We start from the raw sequence: 22,825 nt of genomic DNA, 5'->3' as shown, positions 1-22,825 counted from the left end.
ATGAGGAAGTTGGTTGCCTTTTTCCCATTTTTCTTAAATTTGGATTTAATTATTAACATGTTTATTTCGTATGTGCATACATATGTTCAGACTTGAGGGTAACTGATGAAAAATTAGACAAAACATTTTGCACTTTTTAAAAAATATTTTATTTATTTGTCAGAGAGAGAGAGAGCACAAAGCAGGGGAAGCAGCAGGCAGACGGAGAAGCAGGCTCCCCACTGAACAAAGAGCTTGATATGGGACTGGATCCCAGGATCCTGAGATCATGATCTGAGCCAAAGGCAAAAGCTTAACTGACTGAGCCACCCAGGCATTCCTTTGCACCTGTTTCTGAGAAATTTTCTCAACTCTGTCTAGACTCACAAAGATGAATTTTATGTTCTATCAAATAGGTAAGCATTTTCAGGTGAAACTGTTGGGAAGGAAATACTTTCTATTTCCAACCAAGAAAGAAGAGAAATACTTTGTATTTCCAATCAAGAAAGAAGAGAGAAATTGCTACCAGACAACAACAGGTATTTTGTTGAAAAACATACAGAATTAACAGCCTGGCACAATTAAGTTGTGTCCCCTTGCATATGAAAGGATATTGTAATGAGACATACTGAGTATTCCTAGGAAAACTATTGTGATGACAGTCTCATTCTCCTAAAGGACTCCCACACTTTTTATCAAATACAAAATAAGCAGTATTTAGAATACTGATCTTTATTCCCATTTTACCAGAAAGATAACAAAGAACATGAACAATTTATCTACTAGTCAGAAAAGAAGTGTTTTATAACCTCAAAACAAACGTTTACTCACCAAGAGCTGTAAATTGCTTAAATTGGAGATTTCAGTGGATTTTTAGCAGTAATTCTGAAATTCTTCAGTTACATAATGTTCAAGGCATGTAAAAGTGTTGCTTTTTCTACACAGCACAACTGAAATGTCATTTAATCAAGGAGACCAATACCTTGTAGACAACCAAGGCAGTCAAATATCAAAGCTTCAAACCATTCAGGGAAGCATAAATTACCTATTTTCTACACTTTCAAGGTATCAGTCTTTCATTTTCATTTTCAAAGAATGACTGCTGTAAAATGGCCATATTCATTAGCCTGCCATCTAAAAAGCATTAATTTGTAGAACAAATGAGCACGTTTTCTTGTGTTCTTGAAGTATAATAGAGTCCCTTCATTTAAATATATTTTTAAATTTATTCACAGAATATTATTTTACAAGACTGCTTGCACTTACAGATATCATGGAGTAGGAATTATCCAACACTGTAATAGATCAAGTGATGCCCACTCACAGACGTAAAAATGCAAGTTGGGGGATTTTAGTACTTCGATTTTAGAGTTGCTAGAAGAGGCACAGAAGGTTCGTTTCGTGAGTGTTGAGGGGAAAGGAGAAACGACCTCCTCTCACCCTGTTAAAAAGAAATGTTTTAATCTCTAATAAATTTATTTCTTTGAACTATGGAGTCTCAGAAGAGGAAGTCGTCCTAAAGAACAGAATCTTCTAGGTTTTAGCTTTTTCCGGATCGGATGGTCTGTTCTATTCTCGGAGAGCTTTAAATACTAGAAGAATCTTTTTGCCCTGAGCCAGAATCTGTCTCCCCTAACTTCGCAAAGCTGGCCCCACTTTTGAACTCTGGAGATCTGCAGATCTGCCCAGATCCTTCCAGGCCTTCTTCAGCCAGACAGGCCCGCGCCAGGGCCGGGCCGCAGCACCTTCGCTCGTCCTCCCCGTCTGCCGCGCAGCACGCAGTTCCAAGCTCGCTCTTCCCCGGGCCTCGGGAGGCGCCACTTTCGTCCGGCGCGAATCAACGCGGCTGGCCAGCCCTCAGGTGGTGCGGGTCTCTCCTGACAACCGGGGGGATGCCGGGGTTACTGGTGAGTGCATTTCATCAGGGGGCAAATGTGCTCCAGTCCCAGAAGGACAGGGTGCAGCCCCGGCTTGTTCCTGAGAACCCGGGCAACGACCTCGTGGCCCCGGCTCGTCGGTGCGCGCCCGCGGACGCAGAGTAGGAAACGCCCGAGGGAACTCACTCAAGCCAAGTCCGGTGCTAAGACGGCCGGCACCCAGGGCTGTCCACGCCGAGACCCCGCGCGGGCCCCTCCTCGGCCGCGCAGCCCCCCGCGGGAGGGAGGCGGGCGGATGACGAGGGTGTGGGGGCGTGAGTCTGAGGGCGGCGGGCTCCGGCGTCTCAAGCGCGGGCGCCGGCTCGGCAGGCTCCGTCGCTGACCGGCCGGGCGCTGCAAGCGGAGCGTCGAGGTCGCCGCCGCGGGGGGATGGCGCGTGCGGGGGTAAGTGGCGCGGACGGCCGTCACAGGCACTCGCAGCCCAGGGCGCAGCAGCCCGGCAGGCACACGCACACGCGCACCCCGCAGCCGTCTCCCCCGCGGCCCCCGGCTCGGGGCGGCGGCGGCGGCGGCGGCCCGGGCCGCGCGGGCCGGCGCAGGGCAGGGTCCCGGGGCCCCCGAGGGCGGCGGGCGGGCGGGGGCGGCGCTCGGGGGCCCGTTTGGTCAGCACCCATCCTCCGGGCCCGCCTCACGGTCCGCTGCGCGACGGGGGGCGCCCACCGGCTCCCAGACCGCGGCGGGCCGGGCGCGGGCGGGCGCGGGCTCCTCCGCCGCGGGCGGACGCTGAGCGCGGCCTGTCTTGCAGGTCTGGATGCTGGTGGTCGGCGTCCTGCTGGCTTTGGGGCCTGGCCGGGCCGCAGGTGCCCTGAGGGCGAACAGACGCCCGGCGCGGCCACGGGGCTGCGCCGACCGGCCCGAGGAGCTCCTGGAGCAGCTGTACGGGCGGCTGGCGGCGGGCGTGCTCGGCGCCTTCCACCACACGCTGCAGCTGGGGCCGCGCGAGCAAGCGCGTAACGCGAGCTGCCCGGCAGGGGGCAGGCCGGGCGACCGGCGCTTCCGGCCGCCCACCAACCTGCGCAGCGTGTCGCCGTGGGCCTACAGGTGAGCCGCGGGGCCGTGGTGGGGCGGCCAGGGCGGGGCTGGGCGAGGCAGGTGGGATGCGGCGGGTGGCGCCTGCGAAAGTGAGGTGGGTGGTGAGGAGGGCGGGGCCGGGCGGGGCAGGCTGGGCGCGAGTGGCCAGGGCAGGTGCGGCGGGGCAGGGCGGGGCGGTCGGGAGTGGCTAGGTGGGTCGCGGAGAGGGACGGGGATGGGCAGATGTAGCGAGGCAGGGCAGGTAGGGAGGCGGGCGGACCAAGTGCAGAGACTGGGCTGGGAATAAATAATTCCCGCAAAGGTCTCATCACCTCTCGCTGGAGGGAAACCTGCATCCCGTTATTTACCCTTTCACTAGTGAATACGGAGCAGATGTTTCTTGAGTACCTATTTGCCAGGTATATAGTTCAGTAGATTCCGCAAGGGACCAACCCGAGTGATCCGTCATTAGAATTTTGTACAGGAGACCTGTGAAGTTCTAGTGTGGCAGTCTGCAGACATTTTCTGAGTGCCTGTGGCGGTGGTCCAGACACTGTTGAGCATTAAACCTTAAGAAGCCCTTCATCTGAGTTTATAGTCTAAGGGAGAAGTGGAGATAATTGGGAAAGAAACAAGGCAGAACACTATTTGACAGGAAAGCTTAAGAGTGTGATAGTGTGAAGTGGTGAGGGGGATCAAAATGGCATTTGAAATGTGTTTTGGAGAATGGGCATAACTCGGAGATTGGCCTGGTAAAGAGGTCATCTCAGAAGAAAGGAATAACATACAAAGTAGTGAGGCTGGGGTGTTCTAGGGCTTGGGTAGGGTATAGTGTGGCAGGAATGTCCCCAGCACACATTTATGACTGTCCCCTTCCCTGCTGTTAACTGTTGAGTACCACCGTCCTCAAGGACTCAAAGTTCTCTGTACAAGGAGGGAGCCTTCACATTGCCACAGACCTGGAAAAGCCCTCAGTGAAAAAGCAAGGACAAGTGTGGTTCACAGGGAGTGCTTATGACGAGAGGGAAGAGATGGAAGAATGGCAAGCGCATGTGTGTTTCTGTGTGGCTGGGAGTGGCAAGAGAGGAGGCTGCAGAGGGAAGCAGAAACTAGATTTGGCCTTAAAAGCAATGCTGGGGGGGGGGGAGATGGGGTGGTTGGGTGATGGACATCGGGGAGGGTACGTGCTATGGTGAGTGTTGTGAATTGTGTAAGACCGATGAATCACAGACATGTACCCCTGAAACAAATAATACATTATGTGTTAATTAAAAAGCAATGCTACAAGTTTGATATGTATCCTGTAGGATGTTTTTTGATGAAGGAAGTCATGTGACTACTTTGTGTTTTGGTAAGGCACCCCTGATGAGGGATGGATCTGAGGGGAGACACAGGACACAGTATAGTACTTCCGGCAAAAGGTAGTTAGGGTCTGGACTGAGGCAGTGCGGCAGTGGAAAAAGTGAGACTAGGGTCAGCTTGAAAGGTATTACTTAAAGAAGTTAAAGTGACAAGATTTGGTGCATGATGATTGTATGTGGGAGTGAGGGAGAGGGAGAGTGTAAAACATGTAATGGCTTGAGGCTTTAAGTGTCTTTAAGCCTTTAAGTGCATATCTGCTATTAAGATATGCAGAATATAATGATTTTGTCTGAAGCCAATCCAGGCTTCTCCAAGCCCCCACCTGCTAGTCAGGGGCCTCCCCTCTTCCTGGCCGCTCTGCTGAGGATCAGGCTCACTTGTGGCTGAGCTCCCTCCCACCATGGAAGTCAGGCCCAGAACTCCCTCCTGCCCTAATTGACTCTTCATTCGTCTGATGCCCTCAGGACACACATATTGAAGCATTCCTTTTGATGCCTTCATTCTCTTGTTTTTCCTCTTTCTTCCCATCATATCCACAGTCCAAAGGATGGGCTTTTATATTATCCTTTTTCCTCCAACCTCATATTACACCCTTGATATGCTAAATAGTATTAAAGAAGCTTGGAAGATCTCCCAAAACAAGAGCTTGTCTTCTCCAGGCAGAAGTTGCAAAGTGAGAATTTTTAATGAATTCTAAGCTCTCCTGGCAAATAGATGTCTCCCAGGCTAGGCTGTGGTCTGAAAGGCAGAAGAGTAACACACAGCAGTGACCTTTCAAGACCCTTGGGCATCTCTTGTGTTTCTGGCTTGCGTTGTTGATGGTATTTAAGCAAAACAGAGAAAATGAATGAGGAGAGTTTTTTGGGTGAAAGTAAATTCAGTAGTAGACCTGTTGAGTTTAGTTTTACGTGCCTAAGAGGAACACAGATATGAATATCCAACTTGACTTGGAAATGTGGTCTCAGAAGAAAGATTGGGACTGAAGTACAGATCAGGAGGTGTCAGCCCTAGAATTCTGCATAGTAAGTTAAGTTGAGTTGCCTTTACTACCTTACCTGTGTCTCCTGGGAAAGTTCTAAGAGCAGCAGGGAGGAGGGAGTGGCTAAGGTAGGTCATGGAAAAGAACAACACACAGCATAGAGCAGTCCGGGTCTAAGCTGCCCAGGTTGTGCTGTATGGAGCCTGGCAGCAGGAGCTATATCTGTATCAGGTGGCTGATGATGGTATCATCTGCATTAGTTTTCTTATTATTTAGAAATACCGATGACATTACTCCCCTGTGAGCCAATGGAGGCTTACACTCTCTGAACGAAGGACAGTCTTTTAGGAATGGGAACTGGGCCAGGACTCCAAACTGCTGGGTGCTAAAGCAAGCCCTGCCTTCTCCCACCAGGAGATGGCCTCTCTTCTCTCCTGACCTCTGATCACTTCTCAATGCTCCTGAGTCACTGGAAGACTGGAAAAAAAAAAATTTCTCATAGAAGCTCAAAACCTCTTCTAAAGCAGTGTGTAGAAGGACAGGACTGGTTTCTTAGTGGTTTCACTGTGGGACCTGTGTAGCCTGGGGGGAAGAGTACGCTCGCCTCTGCAACTCTAAGTATAGAATTAGAAGTAGTATGTTAAGTCTAAAACGAGTCAGAACACCAAAGGAAGAAGGATGGGGAAACAGACTGCCAGTAAGAAATACAGGAAGGCAAGGAAAGGATGACTTAGGTGGATAAGATAGGATTTAAAATAGAAATTGGATTATAAGGTGACTTTTCATACTTTTAAGGGGGAGATGGATCATTCAAAATGGTGTTGGGACAACTGAGTAACTAACTGGAAAAACATGATTGTATCTCACTTCTATATACAAATAAATAACAAATGACTGAAAGATTTAAATGTAAGAATAAAATCACAAACCCATAAAAAACACAATTAATTATATTTACAGTCTTGGAGTGGAGAGGCCAATTTAGTAGCTTACAGACTCCCCCAAAGCCATAAAAGACAAGACTGATACATTCACCTACACAGTTATATGCCATTTCTTCTTGGTAAAATAAACAATAAAATAAAATTAGAAGGGCACCTGGTTGGCTCAGTGGGTTAAAGCCTCTGCCTTCAGCTCAGGTCATGATCCCAGGGTCCTAGCATCGAGTCCCGCATCAGGCTCTCTGCTCAGCCGGGAGCCTACGTCCCTTCCTCTCTCTCTGCCTGCCTCCCTGCCTACTTGTGATCTCTGTCTGTCAAATAAATAAGTAAAATCTTAAAAAAAAAAAAAAAAAAGAAAGAAAGAAAGAAAAAGATGTAATATAGGGTGGAACAAAGATCATGAGTAGTTCCTGGTAAAGGAGTCAGTTATGTGAAACTCAGGCAACCTAAAGTGAAATGCATATTAAAACAGGGCTGAGAAACCTGGCTCTGTTGGCAAAGGGGTGAGGAAAAAGGCAGTCTCATTACAGCAGGGGGTATGAAACCACACAACCAGGCATTAGCCATTCACATTTTAAATATACTTGCTCTTTGACCCAGCAGCTCTAGGTACCGGTTTACTCCACCAGCCACACCTGTCTGTGTAGCAAATGATGTATGTACAAGCGTGTCCGTGGTCGTAATAGGGCATTGGAAACCATCCCAACACCCACCAATAGGCAACTAGGTCAATAAAATGTCATAAAACAGCCAGAAAGAGATATGGGGCAGCTGTAAACCTGCCTAATGAGACCAGTCCATCACCAACATAGAGGGCAACACGGCAAGTTGCAGTACAGTGTCATATGTTAGAGAGAAGCTATGTAATAGCTTTATTTGCATGTTAAAGAGAAGCTATTATATAACACATACATATGTTATTTTTAAACGTACACACACACGCAAACACACACACACCACCCCCACACACTTAAGGGCAGCTTTAGAACATGGTTATCATGGTGCCTGTCAGGAAGGGAACTGGAAGGCTGGGGATGGAGGAGGAAGTAGACTTACTTTTTCTCCTTCATATCTTTTGAATTTTCTACTATGTGCATGTATTACTGATTTCAAAAACATCTTCCTTTTTAAATTGAGAGCAGAAAGGGAAATTCACCAACCATGAGGAAAAAGCAGAGAGTGAAGAAACAAAACTTAACAGGTAACTACAGCCTTGATTTTCCCTGAGCATTGGTCTGAAGAGAATTGTTTGTTCTGGCTGACAGGAGAGACACTGTACTTTTTGGGGCCGCTTGTGCCCCCACAGCTAAGCTGCTATGGGTGGGGAACTTGGCCTGGAGACATGAAGGTATTGGGCCAAGAGTTTAGGCATTAAATGGTAGAGCCAGGACCTCATCCTGGATCTTTAATTCCATCTGGCCCATGCTCCTGACCAATGTGCTAGTAGAAAAGCAGCATTCAACTTCCAGAATATAAAAATATTTTCTCATTTACTTTGTGGCATCATGTTTGTTTCTCTTTAGCTTTAGAAACAAAATGCCAAGAATAAAATCAATGTAATTGCACATTAACTTTTTTAAGCCAAACTGACATAGTAAGAAATACATTGTAAGAACGCTGAGGTTCATTAAGGTTTAAAGGTACACATCACTCATTGATGTTGAAACCCCAAAGATAAACACCTACCAATACTCTGATTTTTAAATTGTTTATATTTCTCAATTTGGGGTCATGGTCTAAAGATAACTTTTCTCTGGGTTATGATCAATGCACAACAATTTAATTTTAGGTTTTGCTACTTTTCCATATAACTCTTTCCTCCTGTGAATTTAAGAGACTATACCTAAATGTATTTTGCAATAAACAACTTCAAGGGTAGCAAACACAGCAAGGGAAATAAATGGAAAGAAGAAGTAACAGAACAGAGAAGAAGAGAGAAGAAAGAGGAAAGGGCATGGGGAGGGTGAGGGACTTAAAAATAAAGGCAGCTGCCAGCAGGGAGTTGGAAGAGGGGTGAGACCACCCACAGCTGGGCAAATCCTCCCAGGGCAGAGGAGCCTTGGGGGAGGAGGAGCTGTCTCAGCAGGGGGACAGGCTGGAGGAGAGTCCAATAGTACAATCACCAGATCGGATAGGCTGATTTTTTTCCCATGCAGAACCCAAATTGGCACCACTCCCTATTACCAGAACTTTCAACAGGTGACTTTTTTGGGGAAGAGGGGCACAGCAACAGCAATGGCTTCCAGCTCATGTGTGAGTCAGGCAAGGTCACCACCGTCCCCTGGGCCAGACCAGTGATGCCCATTTACAGGGATGAACTTCATGTTCTTCATGATAAATCTATCATTGGATATTTAGCAACACTGCACTTTAGAAAGGTTTTCGTCAGGAAAGGTTGAAATAAAAAGGGTATTTGTGCTTCACCCTCTTCTAACCTTTCAGTTCAGCTAACCCAAACATCCTGTTTCCCCTGGGACTGTCCATCACCTATTCCCTTTCACCACTGCAGAAACAGCTGCGTCCACTCCCCACATACTGCCCGAGCCAGGGCAGTGCTCAGAACACAGACCTGCCGCTTTCCTCGCACATTCTCAGGGCAACGATCACATCACTTTCCCCTCATCATGTCATTTGTAAAATTGTGAAGGGAATATAACATTAACCAGAGATAGTGAGAGGAGTTAGTACAATGTTGAAGTTCTCTCTGCTGCACTGAGCCCCCTTTAAAAATATTTCCTTTTAAATGCCCCCTTTCCCCCTTTCCCCTGACGCACTTGCATGTTTGTGTCCCAGCATTAAGCACAGTGGTTCCCTTACCCCAAAGCCTTGTAGGACTGCATCCTACTGCTCCAGGGAGGGGGCCTCAATGGGGTCGCTGCGTCCACTGTGGCCGACAGGGGGCAGCACCGCGGCAACCCGCCTTCTCCCCGGCCGCCGCCGTGGCGGACCTGCCTGGCTTCCTCCTGGGGAGGCCGGGCCCTGTGATCTTTGGAACGGAGAAGCGTCCTTTCCTGTTTATAATTCTCCTTAGCAAGTGCACTTTTTCCTCGGTCCCTGATTCAAATCTACAGCTTTTGCAAACGGCTTAAGAACAAACTAGGAATGTGCGTGCCTTCAAGGAATATCTGTATATGGTGAAGCAGCGCAGGTGCTGTGCCCTTTCTGTGCCCGCTCACTGTGGTACCTCTCTGTTCAAGAAAGGAAGGGCTGGGGAAAGGGACAGGGGAGGGCGGACAGAGCAGAAGTAGTATCCGATTGCCCGCTGGGGAAGTCTCCAGTTACAGCTTGCAGGGAGGGTGAGGGCACTGCTAACCAAACCCATTGTCCTAGAAAAGGAGACACTCATGGTTCAAGGCAGCTTGTTTATGAAATGTTGATACACCTCACCCCAAAATACTTTTTTAAGATTTTATTTATTTATTAGAGGGAGAGCACGGGGGCAGCGGGGGTGGGGGGTGGGGGTGGGGTGGAATGCAGTGGGAAAGGGAGAAGTAGACTCCCCACTGAGCAGGGAGCCTGACTGTGGGGAGGGTGGGGGAGGTCGTGCTAGATCCCAGGACCTTGGGATCATGACCAGAGCCAAAGGCAGCCCTTTAACCACTTAACCAGCAGAGCACCGCCCCTCCCCTTGCCCCAACCCTGGAAAACTTTTTATGGATAAGTGACGTTTAATTGGCCGAAGTACTGTGTGGATTTTTTTCTCTGAGCTGCTCAGTATAACGGGCTCTACTGCACATATCATTGTTTCACAGAGTAAAAATAAGAGCATTGTCATGGGATTAAAGTCTCTCTTTCTGAAAACAGATATGTTCATTTTGCTTTGATAGTTATTTTCTTCAACTGCCTGGGTTTTACTTTGGCATTGTTAGAGCAACCAGGGATAATGATAATGTTTCATCCATCGTCACCTCTTCCAAATGTCCTCACCTGAATAGAATGTTTGTACTCTTGATACCAACAGAAGAATTGGGCCAAGTCCTGGAAGGAACACACATACCACGAAGTGAAATTCCTTATGGTGCCTGTCTTCCAGAAATGGCACATGAAGATTTTGAAGGATGGTAATGAGTACATTGCTCACTAAAGTAATGAGGTCAAAGAGAAAATAATCTGCTAAGGACTCTTCCAGAATTAAATAGCCTAGGCTAATGTTTTGGTATAAATTATTCCTCCTGAACACTGTAAGGCTGCAGCTGGTTCATTTCAGATCAAGGTGGGCTCCACCCTTAATGCACGGAGGTGCTTCACCCGGCTGCCTCAAGGACGGACACATCAAAGATGGCTTTGAACCCAAATTCTGCAGCTTCCCCTGGAAAGATAGTTAAGCCACCCCGTGGGCATGAGCTATGTTTTTCCTTTGAAGAGATATTTCCCAGCTGCAGTGAATGTGTGGCATTTGCCATGGCAAAAGAATAAAACCCTTTGAGAAATTCTGGCCCTCATTCTAATTTCTCATTCTCTCTTTCCCTCTGGGAAAGCTTTTTTTCCAAATTATCTTCCAAATTCTTTTCCAAGCCATGAGTCTCTCTCATCTTCCCTGATCTTCCAGAAAACAGATTTTACATGGCATCAGTGGATTTCCTGCTTGTAGATTTAGCACTTACGAAGCATCTGGCTACCAGCTGAATACCCCAACCGTGGCGGGGCTTTGTGGGTGGGGCAGCGGATGGGACGAAGCCAGGTGAGCTGAAAGACTTTGGACAAGCCCCTCGCCTTATCAGTGCCTCAGTTTCCTTCTCAGGAAAGGGAAAGGACGGACAAGCTGTGAGTCCTTCCAGGTTCCCAATAGTCCAGAGCCAGCCTGGTTGGCAGGAGAGCCTGGTCAGTTCTGGAGCCTGCCTCACTGGCTCAGCTTCAGGACTGACCTTGATGCCAAGTTCAGGATCATACCAAAGTCAACTTCAGTCCCCACAGGGAGGTAGGGCTGACCCCTAGCTCTCCTTGGCCAGTGAAGAGGGCCAGGTGAAATCCACTGGGGCTCTGACTCCAGGGCATCAGTGCCAGCTCAGACTTTGCTCTCCCAGGCTGATTTTTCCATGTCCTCTTTCAGGAGAAATGCACAACTGCTGTTTTCTTGCAGGGGCCAGAAGAACTTTTTTCAGAGCTCCTTGGCAGCATGTATTGAAGATCTTGGCTCTCTCAGGCCTTAGGGAATAGAGAGAGGGTGGAACCGTTGGAGCTGCTGGCCGCAGCTTTACAGCAGAGGGAAACTGTGGTCCTTATGACCCTGGCTACTCCCTGGCCTACAAACAGAGCCCTCTCATAGCAGCTCTCAGCCTCGTCATGCACCATTCTTTCCCCGATAGTCTCATAACCACCTAGCTTCAGGGCTGGTTCCAAAGGGAAAAAGAAATTGGAAGGTTATACAAACCCCCATCTCAGTGACTCATTATCTCTCATATCTGGAGACTTACCAGCCTCTACCAGGGTCGCATGTTGGAATAATCTGGGGAGCTTTAAAAAAATCCCAATACCTTGGCCCCATGCCAGAACCATGAATTCTGAATCTCTGGGGTGGGGGGAATAGTTATCACTAGTTTTGAAAGCTCCTTTGTGGGCCTCCAGTGAAGCACAGTTGAGATCCGCACACCATCCTCTCTACAATGCCAGTTGCTTGTTTGGTTAACACTGACCTTCTGCATTAGCTAGATTTCTCAGTGTAGGGAGTGCTACACTGGTAGGATCATGAAAATTGGGTGTATTGGGGAAAATGCAATCATTTAATTACTTGCTATCAACTGCAGTCAATATATATGTGGCTACCTTTTGAAGAAACTGCTGGCTGTGCTGTGGAACAGGCTCCTGCTGACCGTCAGTGACTCCCCACTTCAAGTGAGCAAGACAAGTCACATGCACAGCTGGCTGGTATGCAGAAATCCTGACTCAGGGGGTCAAGGGTGAGAATCTCTGCTTTTAACTCCTACTGTGGTTCTTATGCATGTGGTCGGAAAACCACAGTTTGGAAATCTTGTTTCTGCCTTTTGTTATTGCCCACCTGCTGGGCAAAAAGACAGGTATTCTGCAGAGGAATCTTAGCTCTTGGGAAGGGAAATTGGTTCTCCTCAGTTTCCCCAGAGGACTGCCATGTATTACCATGGTTTCAGAAGATCTTAATCTCTGGTAAAGTGAGTCCCCCTCTTTCCTTTGCAAAATTATCTTGTGTATTCTTGGACTTTTTCTCTTTCTATGAATTTTAGGATCAGCTTGCCAAGTTCTACAAAAACTCTACTGGGATTTTGTTTAGAACTGTACTTTATAGATTAATTTAGGGAATCTCAGAAACTCAGTAGATGACAGCTGTCCTTTGTAAACAAAAAACATGGATTAAAAAATACCACATTAACAGTCCTGCCATCAGGAAGCTGGAGGAAGTAGCCTAGTCATCAGCTTCATCCTCTCTGCAGCAAAGAACCAGGCAGAGGCAATGATATTGGTAACTAAATAGGACTGAAATTTTAGGCTTATGACTCCATCCTGGCCCCCCCCTTTTTTTCATCCTGCCCTTTTTAAAAAAGTAATTGACAATGAGTTGAACACATTGACCTTAAGATCTGGCAAGACAATTTTGAGACAATTTTGTTTCCACTTAGACCATTTCAGTCCTTGTGGGTCTCCAATCTGAACCAGAGAAGGCATTTTCCCCAACTTTGTTCCATTAGTTTGGGATCTTGGAATGGCTGTGAAACAATCATACTTAGCCTCTGCTGTCTTGAGATCAAAATAATTGTATGTTTTGCAAAGTGGGAAGGTGAGCCATGCTGGTGAGTTTGTGCCAGTAAATACCAAGCTATACTTGGGCATGGGATGGAGAGCACATCGGGTGGCTGCGGTTCTGTCTGCCGGAATGTACGCATTGTTCTCCAGGTGGCAGTCTTTGGGGAACAGCTTCGAATTGTTTCCTACCAAGTTCAAGGTCCCAGGGGCAGTGCTCTTTTCTGTCTCTGCTGTCACTCACATTCCTCTCCAAGCTCAGTTTCCATCACCTCTAATCATCCCTGGAGGACTTGTCCTTTGTTCTTGGATTAAGCTGGGCCAGCTGTCACTCACTCAAGCCAGGCTTCACACGTGGCCCCAGGGACACTTTTGGATCCCATCAGAGGGGAAAACCTGATTTGTTTCAAGTATGTTCCGGTGCCAAGCTTCCACAGTGTAGCATGCAGAAAATGTAAAGACAAAAGAATTATTGCTCACAAGGAGGCAAGACAGCCGTGCAGGATTCTTACTCAATTGCATTTCCATGTTTGGTAAGAGAAAAGGATCTGTGTTGGAGTTTCTTGATGTCTTGTTTTCGTGGTAGCTTTCTTTAACTAGAAAACACTCCAGGCTGATAATTTCCTCAGACTCTTAAGCCAGGAGGTTGGGGTGACAGGCTTTAACTTTGTGTCTCCAAAGCTTCTAGACCTTTCTTCCTGATCTCTTCCCCACCTCCCCCCAGCTAGTGTCCTTCAGAATGTCCGTCTTTGTGCTCTCTCTCTTCCATGGTACCTGCTAGGATTGATACCCACCATACTGGGTATTAGGATGTGATTTGCATTGTATCTGCACCCCTCCCCTTGGTAGCACATTTCTATTTTAAGAGAAACCTCTTGATCATAAGCCACAATTTGAAACCCACCAATGCATATGCCTTGTTATTATGTTCCATGTACCGGGCAGAAGTGGGGATAGGCAGATGTCTCTTTGTCATAATGCCTTAGCCCAGAAGTGTCACTGTGCCAGTGGAAATTTCAGTCCTGGGGGGCCGACTGGTAGGGGTGGAGTAGATATTTTTAGTCAGATGATGAGCCTTCTGATGATCACAGCATCTAAGTGACTGTTCATTCTGCCTATCATTAACAGATGGTATGAGGATTGTTACACAGATTGTTACCTGCATACAGGAGTGCATAGATAAAGATAAATCCCAACTACTTGGAATTGAAAGGGATCTTGGATGCCCCCAGGTCACACTAGCATTGGAGGAAACTGAGTGTGAAGAGGCTGTGCCTGACCTTCCTGCCCCAGCCCCGATTTTGGCCTGTAGTTGGGTCTACGCCACTATCAAAATGGTCTTTCTAAACGTCCACTGATCGGGTTTCTACATGCTTACCATCCTCACATGGCTTCCCGTGATCTGGAAGATAAAATCCAGACTTTTTGCGCTGGTCTTCAAAGATCCTGTCCACTTCCTACACGTCTTACTAAATCTCTGCCCCCTGTACGCATGAGCTTGCACTCATGTCATTCCAGCTACGGTGACCTGCTGGAAGTTTCCTACCCATGTGGTTGCTGCTTTCCTGCCTGGGTGTAGGTTGCTCAGCACTCCTTTTCTAAACCTGCCTCAGACTTTCCTGGGGCCGTAGCCTCCAGGCACCCACGTGTTCGCAGTGGCTTGTGTATACTTTGCGTTACTTTGTCCTGATGGTCTGGCATGAATGTTCATGGAGGGGCCATACCCTTGCCCAGTGGCCACCGTGAGAGCTGGAAAATCTGCAAAAGTAATGATCACGACTAACTTTCCAGTTGGCCAATTCCCAGGGCACTTTGTAACTTCGCAAGCATTTAGCACTGTTTGTGTATGTATGTCTGTGTACACTCTTGTATCTGGTGTGCATCTCTAAAAGATAAGGACTCTGTTAAATAAAACCACACAATACCATTAACACACCTGGAAGTTCATACTTCCCAAATATCTTCAAATATTCAGTCAGGTTCATAGTTCCCTAATTACCTTATTAGTGGTTTTTTAGAACCTTAAAATTTTTTCTCTTTTTTTTCTATTATATTATTTAAGTCTACATTTTGAAATAGTTTCAAACTAACAAAAACCTTTATGAAATTAGTACAAAGAATTTCTGTGTACCCTTTACCCAGATTCCCTAAACGGCAGCATCAAAACTCAGTAGAATTATCAAGATCAGAAAATGCTTGATAACAATCCTAGAATCCAGAGTCCTTACTCAGAGCCAGTCCACTAAGTCCCTTGTCTGCCCCAGCACTTCACCCGGGCTCACACGCAGCCTCTGGTGGTTAGACCCGTTAGCGGCCTTCAGTCTGCGGCAGTTTTTCGTTCTTTGTCTTTTGAGACTGTGACACTTTTAAAGAGTACCTTCAGTTGTTTTTTGGAAAGTTCCTTAGTTTGGGTTTAATTTTTTTTTAAAGATATTTATTTATTTGACAGAGATCACAAGCAGGCAGAGAGGCAGGCAGAGAGAGAGGAGGAAGCAGGCTCCCTGCTGAGCAGAGAGCCCGATGCGGGGCTCGATCCCAGGACCCTGGGATCATGACCTGAGCCGAAGGCAGAGGCTTTAACCACAGAGCCACCCAGGGGCCCCTGATTTTTTTTTTTTTTTTTAAGCAATCATAAGTTTTCATCCAAACGGAGACACTTACAAGTAAAAAGTTGCTCGATTCACAACTGCACAGAAACAGTGGATGTAAAGCAGCTAGCGGTGCCCCATGTCCCCTGTATCCATGTCAGTCTCCTCAGTGTTCTTTGGGGTTCCCTCCCTCCCTTTCTCCCTTGGAATAAACATGTGCTGAATTTCCAGCATTCTGTATGCTGTTGGTCATATCCTCATAGTGCCATTTAACATGTTCCTCCATCCCTCCAGTTCCAGTAAACTGGCCCCCTCAGTTCCAATTTTTGGTCAGCCCCTCTTTAGCGTCACCCTCCTTAGCTCAGGGATTGCCACTCCTGATTCTGTCAATCTCCACAGTAAGACATATTCTCCCTTAAAAATTGTTTTTCCCAGAAGCCTGGGTGGCTCATTTGGTTACGCATCTGACTTTTTATTTCAGCTCTGGTCATGATCTTGGGGTTGTGGGATGGAGCCCCACATCGGACTCCACACTCTGTGGGGAGTCTGCTTAAGATTCTCTGTCTACCCCTTTCCCGCTGCCCCTCCCCTTGCTTTTCCCTGTCTTTCATTTTGTGTCTCTCCCTATACTTCCCTGAATTATCTTATTTAACTACCATCTATATGCTAATAATTTTTTTTTAAAGATTTTATTTATTTATTTGAGAGAGAGGAGGTGAGAGAGAGCATGAGCGAGGAGAAGGTCAGAGGGAGAAACAGACTCCCCGTGGAGCTGGGAGCCCGATGCGGGACTCGATCCCCGAACTCCGGGATCATGACCTGAGCCGAAAGCAGTCGTCCAACCAACTGAGCCACCCAGGCCTCCTTATATGCTAATAATTTAAAAGTCTCCACCTTTGGGGTGCCTGGGTGGCTCAGTCATTAAGCATCTGCCTTTGGCTCTGGTCATGATTCCAGGGTCCTGGGATCAAGCCCTGCATCAGGCTTCCGGCTCTGTGGGAAGCCTGCTTCTTCCTCTCCCACTCCCCCTGCTCATGCTCCCTCTCTCGTTGTATCGTCTCTCTGTCAAATAAATAAATAATCTTAAAAAAAAAAAATCTCTACCTTCAGCCAGTACCTCTCTCTTGGGCTCCAGACCATATTCTACTGTGTAGGCTGGAAGATCTATCTAAAATTCCATCTGATTGGGTCACTTCCCTTTTTAACATCCTCCCCTTTGCCTTCACGGTCCAATCCAAATTCCTCCCTATGAATTTAAGGCCCCTAAATGACCCAGCCTCCACAGATTACCCCTGCATCATCTCATACTTCCCTTCCTGTTCCGCAGTTCCCTAATACTGACATGATCCCTGGGCTCTAGGCTCTGCCCTCTATCCTAACTGCCCTTTCTCCCGTCCTCATCTGGATGAATCCACCCAGGAACCACCTTTGCTAGGAAGCCTTCCCAGCTGCCACAGCTGGATGAACTCTCTAAGTGTTTATCCCCAGAAATGGTGAGTCCTTGGTTAGTAGATCTGTGTTTCATCTCTATCCTCATTGGCTGAAACATCACACTTACACTCAGATGTTGCTGAATAAATATTGAAGGTGACCAGAGATAGTATAAATTCCTTTTTCATCAAACTTTAAGTTAGGGCCTTATATGGACCTAAGGGTATGAAGGACAGGGAGCTCTGCAGTCCAGACTCCCCATCAGCAGCTCACCATCTCCCAAACTCTTTCTCTCATGTTAGGGAAAGGATGAGCAAGAGTACAGCCTCGAATCTTCCCTCCCAGGGGAAAACATAGAAAAGTGTAGCTTTGTTTCACAGGCACCAAGTGTTGTGAGGACTTGGGGGAGAAAGAGAATGAATTTGACTAAGGAAATTTGAAAACTCATAATGATTTGAATTGGACCTTAAAATATGGCAAGATTTAATATTGGTTTTGGGGGGAGGGCATCTTGAGTAAAAGTTGAGCTGTAGCACATGCAAGGGGCATTCCTCTTTGGGATGACTGTAGGCTAGGATGTGTGAAGGAGGAGACCTTGAGGCAATGCTGGAAAGGAATGGAGTAGGGACCATGCTGCAGAGGCCTCTGAAGGCAAAACAAGGAGTTTGGATTTGTCCTGACTTGTCCTCCCAGTGCTGTGCCTCTGCATACCTCAGATGAGGGATAAGAACAAGTCTTTACAGAGGAGGTTGAAAAAGTTGGAATGGTAAGGGTGGTCAACTTTGTCAGCCCTTGCAAGGATAGAGCTCATTTGTTCCAAAAGCTCCTCATGGCAGATCTGAGGAAAAAGTGGTAATGAGACGCTTAAAAAATATTTTTTCAACCACTATTTTTGTGTTTCTGTTGGAGGGAAAGATGAATAGACAAAATCAGTATAAATTTCAATGTTTTGGCTTCAGAGATGACTTACATTGTGTAGACAGTCCCCACCCCTCCCTCTTCCTGTTTGCACACAACAGATTTCATAGCCTTCACCCTTGACTCTGCCTTTGCCTTATAACAGTGAGAAGGGAGGTGAAGATATCTGTGCCTCAGCGTTCAACCACCAGTAGGCATGGCCAGGCCTGAGGCCTCCTAGCTCCCCCTCCCCCTGTTGCTACTCCCATTTTTCTGGTCACCCCAACAGGAAGCTGTGGAATCACTGCTGACTTTTCCTCTGACCTTATCCCCCACATTCAGACAGTGGCCAAGTACTGCAGATGTCCCTCTTGGCTTTAGAATGCTCAAGTGGCAGGCTGGGCTGGGTCCTCTAGTTTAACTGTTGGCTCCCGGCCTCACTGGCCTTTCTGCGTGCAGCAGGTGTTACCCAGCTCCCCCACCGCTGTGCCTGGGTGGGCCCCCCAGCTCCGGGCTGAAGGGGGCATGGTCCCTGGCATGTAGTTGGCAGTGAGTAAATTTGGTGCTGTGTGAAAATAACAATTTCTAGACTCTTTCCCACCCAATCATGCTTCCGTCTACTAATGTCTAAAGATGTTGGATCCAAACAGAAAAAGAGACCCATGTACTTTCCCTACATACCTGGAACCGCCCACCCTCACCCTGCCATTGAGAGTTAACACTTCCTCTGACATGAGCTCTCAGTAGAGAAGTCTCTTGGCCAATCAGTGTAACAACCCTGTCCCTCCCATGCTTGAAGTTCATTCAGGCTTCTGCTTCCTACCCCTGAGATGCCCCCAGTTGGCCCCAGTAAGCACCGCTGGTCTGTCCACCTTTCAGCTCCTCTCTGCAAGAAATCCTCAGCTCTGTTGTTGGGACACCCCACTGCTCGCTGACCTGTCCCTTACCTTTCCAAAGCCTCCTACCCCCCATTGCCCCATTAACTGGATGGTCTGAGCATGCTTCTTAACTGGAAATTTCTTAACTTTGTGAATGAACTTTAGTCATTAAGAAAACCAGTCAAGAGGGGTTTTCTGCAGAAGGATATAAAACTTGTGCAAGCCGTAGAGGGTGAAGGCCAGCCTGGGCCGCTGTTCCTCTCCATGGAGCCACACTCTGCTGTCCAGAAACCTGGATGAGAAACCATATACATCTCAAGTTCTTGGCTGTAAAGACCTCTAGGAATGTCTTATTTTTAAGAATTTATTTCATGGGGCGCCTGGGTGGCTCAGTGGGTTGAGCCGCTGCCTTCGGCTCAGGTCATGATCTCGGGGTCCTCGGATTGAGTCCCGCATTGGGCTCTCTGCTTCCTCCTCTCTCTCTGCCTGCCTCTCTGCCTACTTGTGATCTCTGTCTGTCAAATAAATAAATAAATAAAAATCTTTAAAAAAAAAATTTATTTCATAAGCTCTCATTGGCACAGCAATTTTGGGGCCTTCTTGGACTTGGCACATTGTGGGTCTACAAGTGTGTGTGTGTTGCTTGAGAGGCCAGAAGTCCTGACTTCTGGCTCTGAGAGTTTAGGGTCCCTAAGACTCAGTTCCAGAAGCAAGAGAAACATTTGTAAGAGGATTGCACACGTTTTAAGTGGGGGAGATTCGTGGAAATGAGAATTCCCATTGCCATGGGAAATGGCAGTCCCATGAGGAATGGGGATCATCCTTCCCTGTACAAGGGGACATTACAGAAGAGCCCTGGATCTCCATTAGTGACCAAACACAGCTTTGACCTCTTGGCTCATTGCAGGGGATGGTGGCAGAGGGCAGAATCCTGCCAGAATGTGCTTTTTTTTTCCCCTCCCAAGGAGCCATCCGGCCCAGTGAAAGCCCTAGATTCCCTTGGCGTTATGGCAGTGGGCTGTTTTGTAGGTGTTGACATTGGTTCTTGGCATCTGACCAGAAAATAGCCTTGGAGGAGGGTGGAAGTGATTACATTTAAACCAGCATTAGTTTCTCAAATGTCCCAGGCTGGCCAGCTTGCCCTCCCCAGCATGGCTTTGGCCCCTTCACAGAGGAGGGCACACAGACCCTGACAGACACAGGGCCCTCCTTGTGACCTTCTGGACAGGTGTCTTGCAGCTGCCTTTGCTGATAGCTGTGTTAGAGGCCATGTGGCTGGTGCCTGCACCGTCTGGCACCTGGGCCAGCTAGCTTCTTGCAGAGGTGGCACCTTCCTGGGGAAGGATGTGGGTGGTACCCTGGGGCTACAGAGCCTAGTGTCTGAAGGGGAGGCAGATCTGGGATCTTAGGGCTTTGGGGCTGAGGGCTGTTGTTTCCTTGGGAAGCAGGGAGGGCGTCTCACATTCTGGTGGCCCTGTGGCCGCCTATCAGTGTGCATGTGGCTCGCTTACAGGCTGCTCCAGATTACAGCCGCCTCCGCCAGGCTCTAACTCCAGGCTCTGAGCCTGCTTCATTGTACATCTCTTCACTTTGCCAACGAATTTCGGTCATTAACGTGAATAGATACATTTTACTTTTCTGTGTATATTAGCACAGACTCTGAGAGCATTTTTAGGGAATGTACTGACAGTTATAAACTGTCTTCAGCATTTAACATGCAGCAGTCACATGGTGCGTCTAAGATTGGGATCTTGCGTGGACGCTAACTGCGGGATGACCTGTCCGGCCCCACCTTTCTTCCTGCTCCATTAATCAATGGTCTCAACACCTTCTGAACCCAGAAGTGGAAGTCCTTGTTGGCCGCCCTCTCTCAGCGCGCAGTGCGTTCCTCTTGCCGCAAAGCGTGAACTAAAGCTGTGCTCTCTTCCCCGCAGAATTTCCTACGACCCTGCCAGGTACCCGAAGTACCTGCCCGAGGCCTACTGCTTGTGCAGGGGCTGCCTGACCGGGCTGTTCGGCGAGGAGGACCTGCGATTCCGGAGCGCGCCGGTGTACGTGCCCACTGTCGTCCTGCGGCGCACCGCGGCGTGCGCGGGCGGCCGCTCGGTGTACGCCGAGGAGTACGTCACCGTGCCGGTGGGCTGCACGTGCGTCCCCGAGCAGGAGAAGGAAGCGGACAGCATCAACTCCAGCATGGACAAGCAGGGCGCCAAGCTCCTGCTCAGCCCCAGCGACAAGCCAGGCCGGCCCTGAGGCGCTGCTGCCCCTCTCCTGGAGCGCGGGCTGCTTCAGCCGCCTCCCCCGAGCGGACTCGACGGAGAGCAGTAAATGAAACACGGCCCAACGGCAGAGGGCTTCCGACCGACTGCTTGACGGCTTGCTCTCACACAGCATCACCTGGTTTTCTTCTAGGCAAAGGCATGGGGCTGGTGAAGGCTGCCGGCAAGTTACCGGGTACACGGCCGCAGGTCGGGAGCGTAGCACCAGGGCCTTCCGCATGTAGCCGGAGCCTGGTGTGTGGCCAAGTGGCTTCGGGGCCCTCCCTCCTTAGTCCTCTCTCCGTGTTCCTCTCTCCGAGGCCCTCCCTCCGTAGTCCTCTCTACGTAGTCCTCCCTCCGTGGCTCTCCCTCTGTGGTCCTCCCTCTGTGGCCCTCCCTCCGTGGTCCTCAGTGCTCAGACCCTCCCCCCCCCGCCCCCCCCCCCGCCCCCGCCACAGTGCCATGCTTTTAGGACGCTCTCAGAAGAGGTGCCAGCCTCTACAGATAGATGGGTAGATGGGTGCTTCTAAAAGAAATCTTTTTTTTTTTTTTAAGTAGCATATATACCTACTTTTTTTGTTGTTCAATGTTTTCAATGACGCAGAAACTATTTTTATATTAGGAATTTTGCATATATTAAAAATTTTTTACTTGACATATAAGTATTTTATAACCATTCTGTTCTCCCTTCCTCCTCTGGCAAGGTTTTTTAAAAGCACAACTGGAATCCTCAGATAAACTTTTTAGCGGGTACTGGGGCCTGAGTCCTGGAATTCAGCCTGTCATCAGTTGCTGACCATAACAAAACAGGGCTGAATGTGACCTTCAGTAAAGATCTTCACAGGCTGCTACATGAGTAAAATGGAAGTGCAGGAGGCTTAGCTCACCCCAGATTGGCCAGGGATTCCAGAAGCCTCAAATGTGGTTTGTTCATGACTCTATAAAGGGCCACAGATGTATATAATTAAACTTTTTTTTCACTTTTGAAAGTAAGTGGGACCAAATAAGATGTGGTGGATAAGGCTAGAGGTGGAATGTCCTATCTCTGCCAATTCTCAGTAGAGTCCAAGTTTCAGCTTAGTTTTAAGGGCTTCAAGAACTAGCCACATGAGAAGCCAGCCAGCTTACGATGTCCAGAAATCAGTATCAGGGGCCTCTTTATTTACATCCTGCAATGCGAGCTAAAACCATACTCCCTTCTGTAGGCTGAAAGTTTGTCCATGAACACAATTATTTGTAAAAGTGAGAAGTTCTTTTTAAACCATTAAAGCAATTGTAGGTGAAGGGCATGTTGGCCGTGTGCATTTCTCTCTGGACTCGGCTTTGATGGACTTGACTTTTTAGAGGAAACTATCTTAGTTTTCACTTTATCTTAATTTTATGGTTGAAGTTTAAATTAAGATCTGATTTGGTCTTTGAAAGATCAACTACTCCTGTAAGTCAGTGTCTCTTTTGTGTGACACCCCAACCAAGCCAAGAAGTGTCCCTTTTTTATATGTTTTGGGTTTTTTTTTTTTTTTAAAGATTTATTTATTTATTTATTTATTGACAGAGAGAAATCACAAGTAGATGGAGAGACAGGCAGAGAGAGGGGGGGTGGGGGGAAGCAGGCTCCCTGCTGAGCAGAGAGCCCGATGCGGGACTCGATCCCAGGACCCCGAGATCATGACCTGAGCCAAAGGCAGCGGCTTAACCCACTGAGCCACCCAGGTGCCCTGGGTTTTTTGTTTTTTTTTTTTTTTTTTTTTTTTTTTTAATAATTGAGGGGTGCCTGGGTGACTCAGTCATTAAGTGTCTGCCTTTGGCTCAGGTCATGATCCCAGGGTCCTGGGATCAAACCCCGCATCAGTCTC

General features: G+C 48.0%; 1 protein-coding gene across 2 annotated transcripts; it reads left to right on the top strand.

The window, feature by feature from the left end:
- Positions 1–465: 465 nt before the first annotated feature.
- On the top strand, positions 466–21,407 carry IL17D (interleukin 17D). Of its 2 annotated transcripts, none has more exons than XM_059144380.1 (3): positions 466–1,886; positions 2,662–2,957; positions 20,649–21,407. In XM_059144380.1, exons 1-3 carry the CDS (start codon positions 1,872–1,874, stop codon positions 20,965–20,967), a joined length of 630 nt encoding a protein of 209 aa, XP_059000363.1. In that variant the 5' UTR covers positions 466–1,871; the 3' UTR covers positions 20,968–21,407. The 2 variants fall into 2 exon arrangements, with proteins under 2 accessions (XP_059000363.1, XP_059000362.1); XM_059144379.1 differs by lacking the exon at positions 466–1,886 and adding an exon at positions 2,177–2,300.
- Positions 21,408–22,825: the final 1,418 nt, after the last annotated feature.

Source organism: Mustela lutreola, chromosome 13 (genome assembly GCF_030435805.1).
Source record: "Mustela lutreola isolate mMusLut2 chromosome 13, mMusLut2.pri, whole genome shotgun sequence".
In the NCBI taxonomy this organism is placed as follows: Eukaryota; Metazoa; Chordata; class Mammalia; order Carnivora; family Mustelidae; genus Mustela; species Mustela lutreola.
This window is presented reverse-complemented; position numbering and strand designations above follow the sequence as displayed.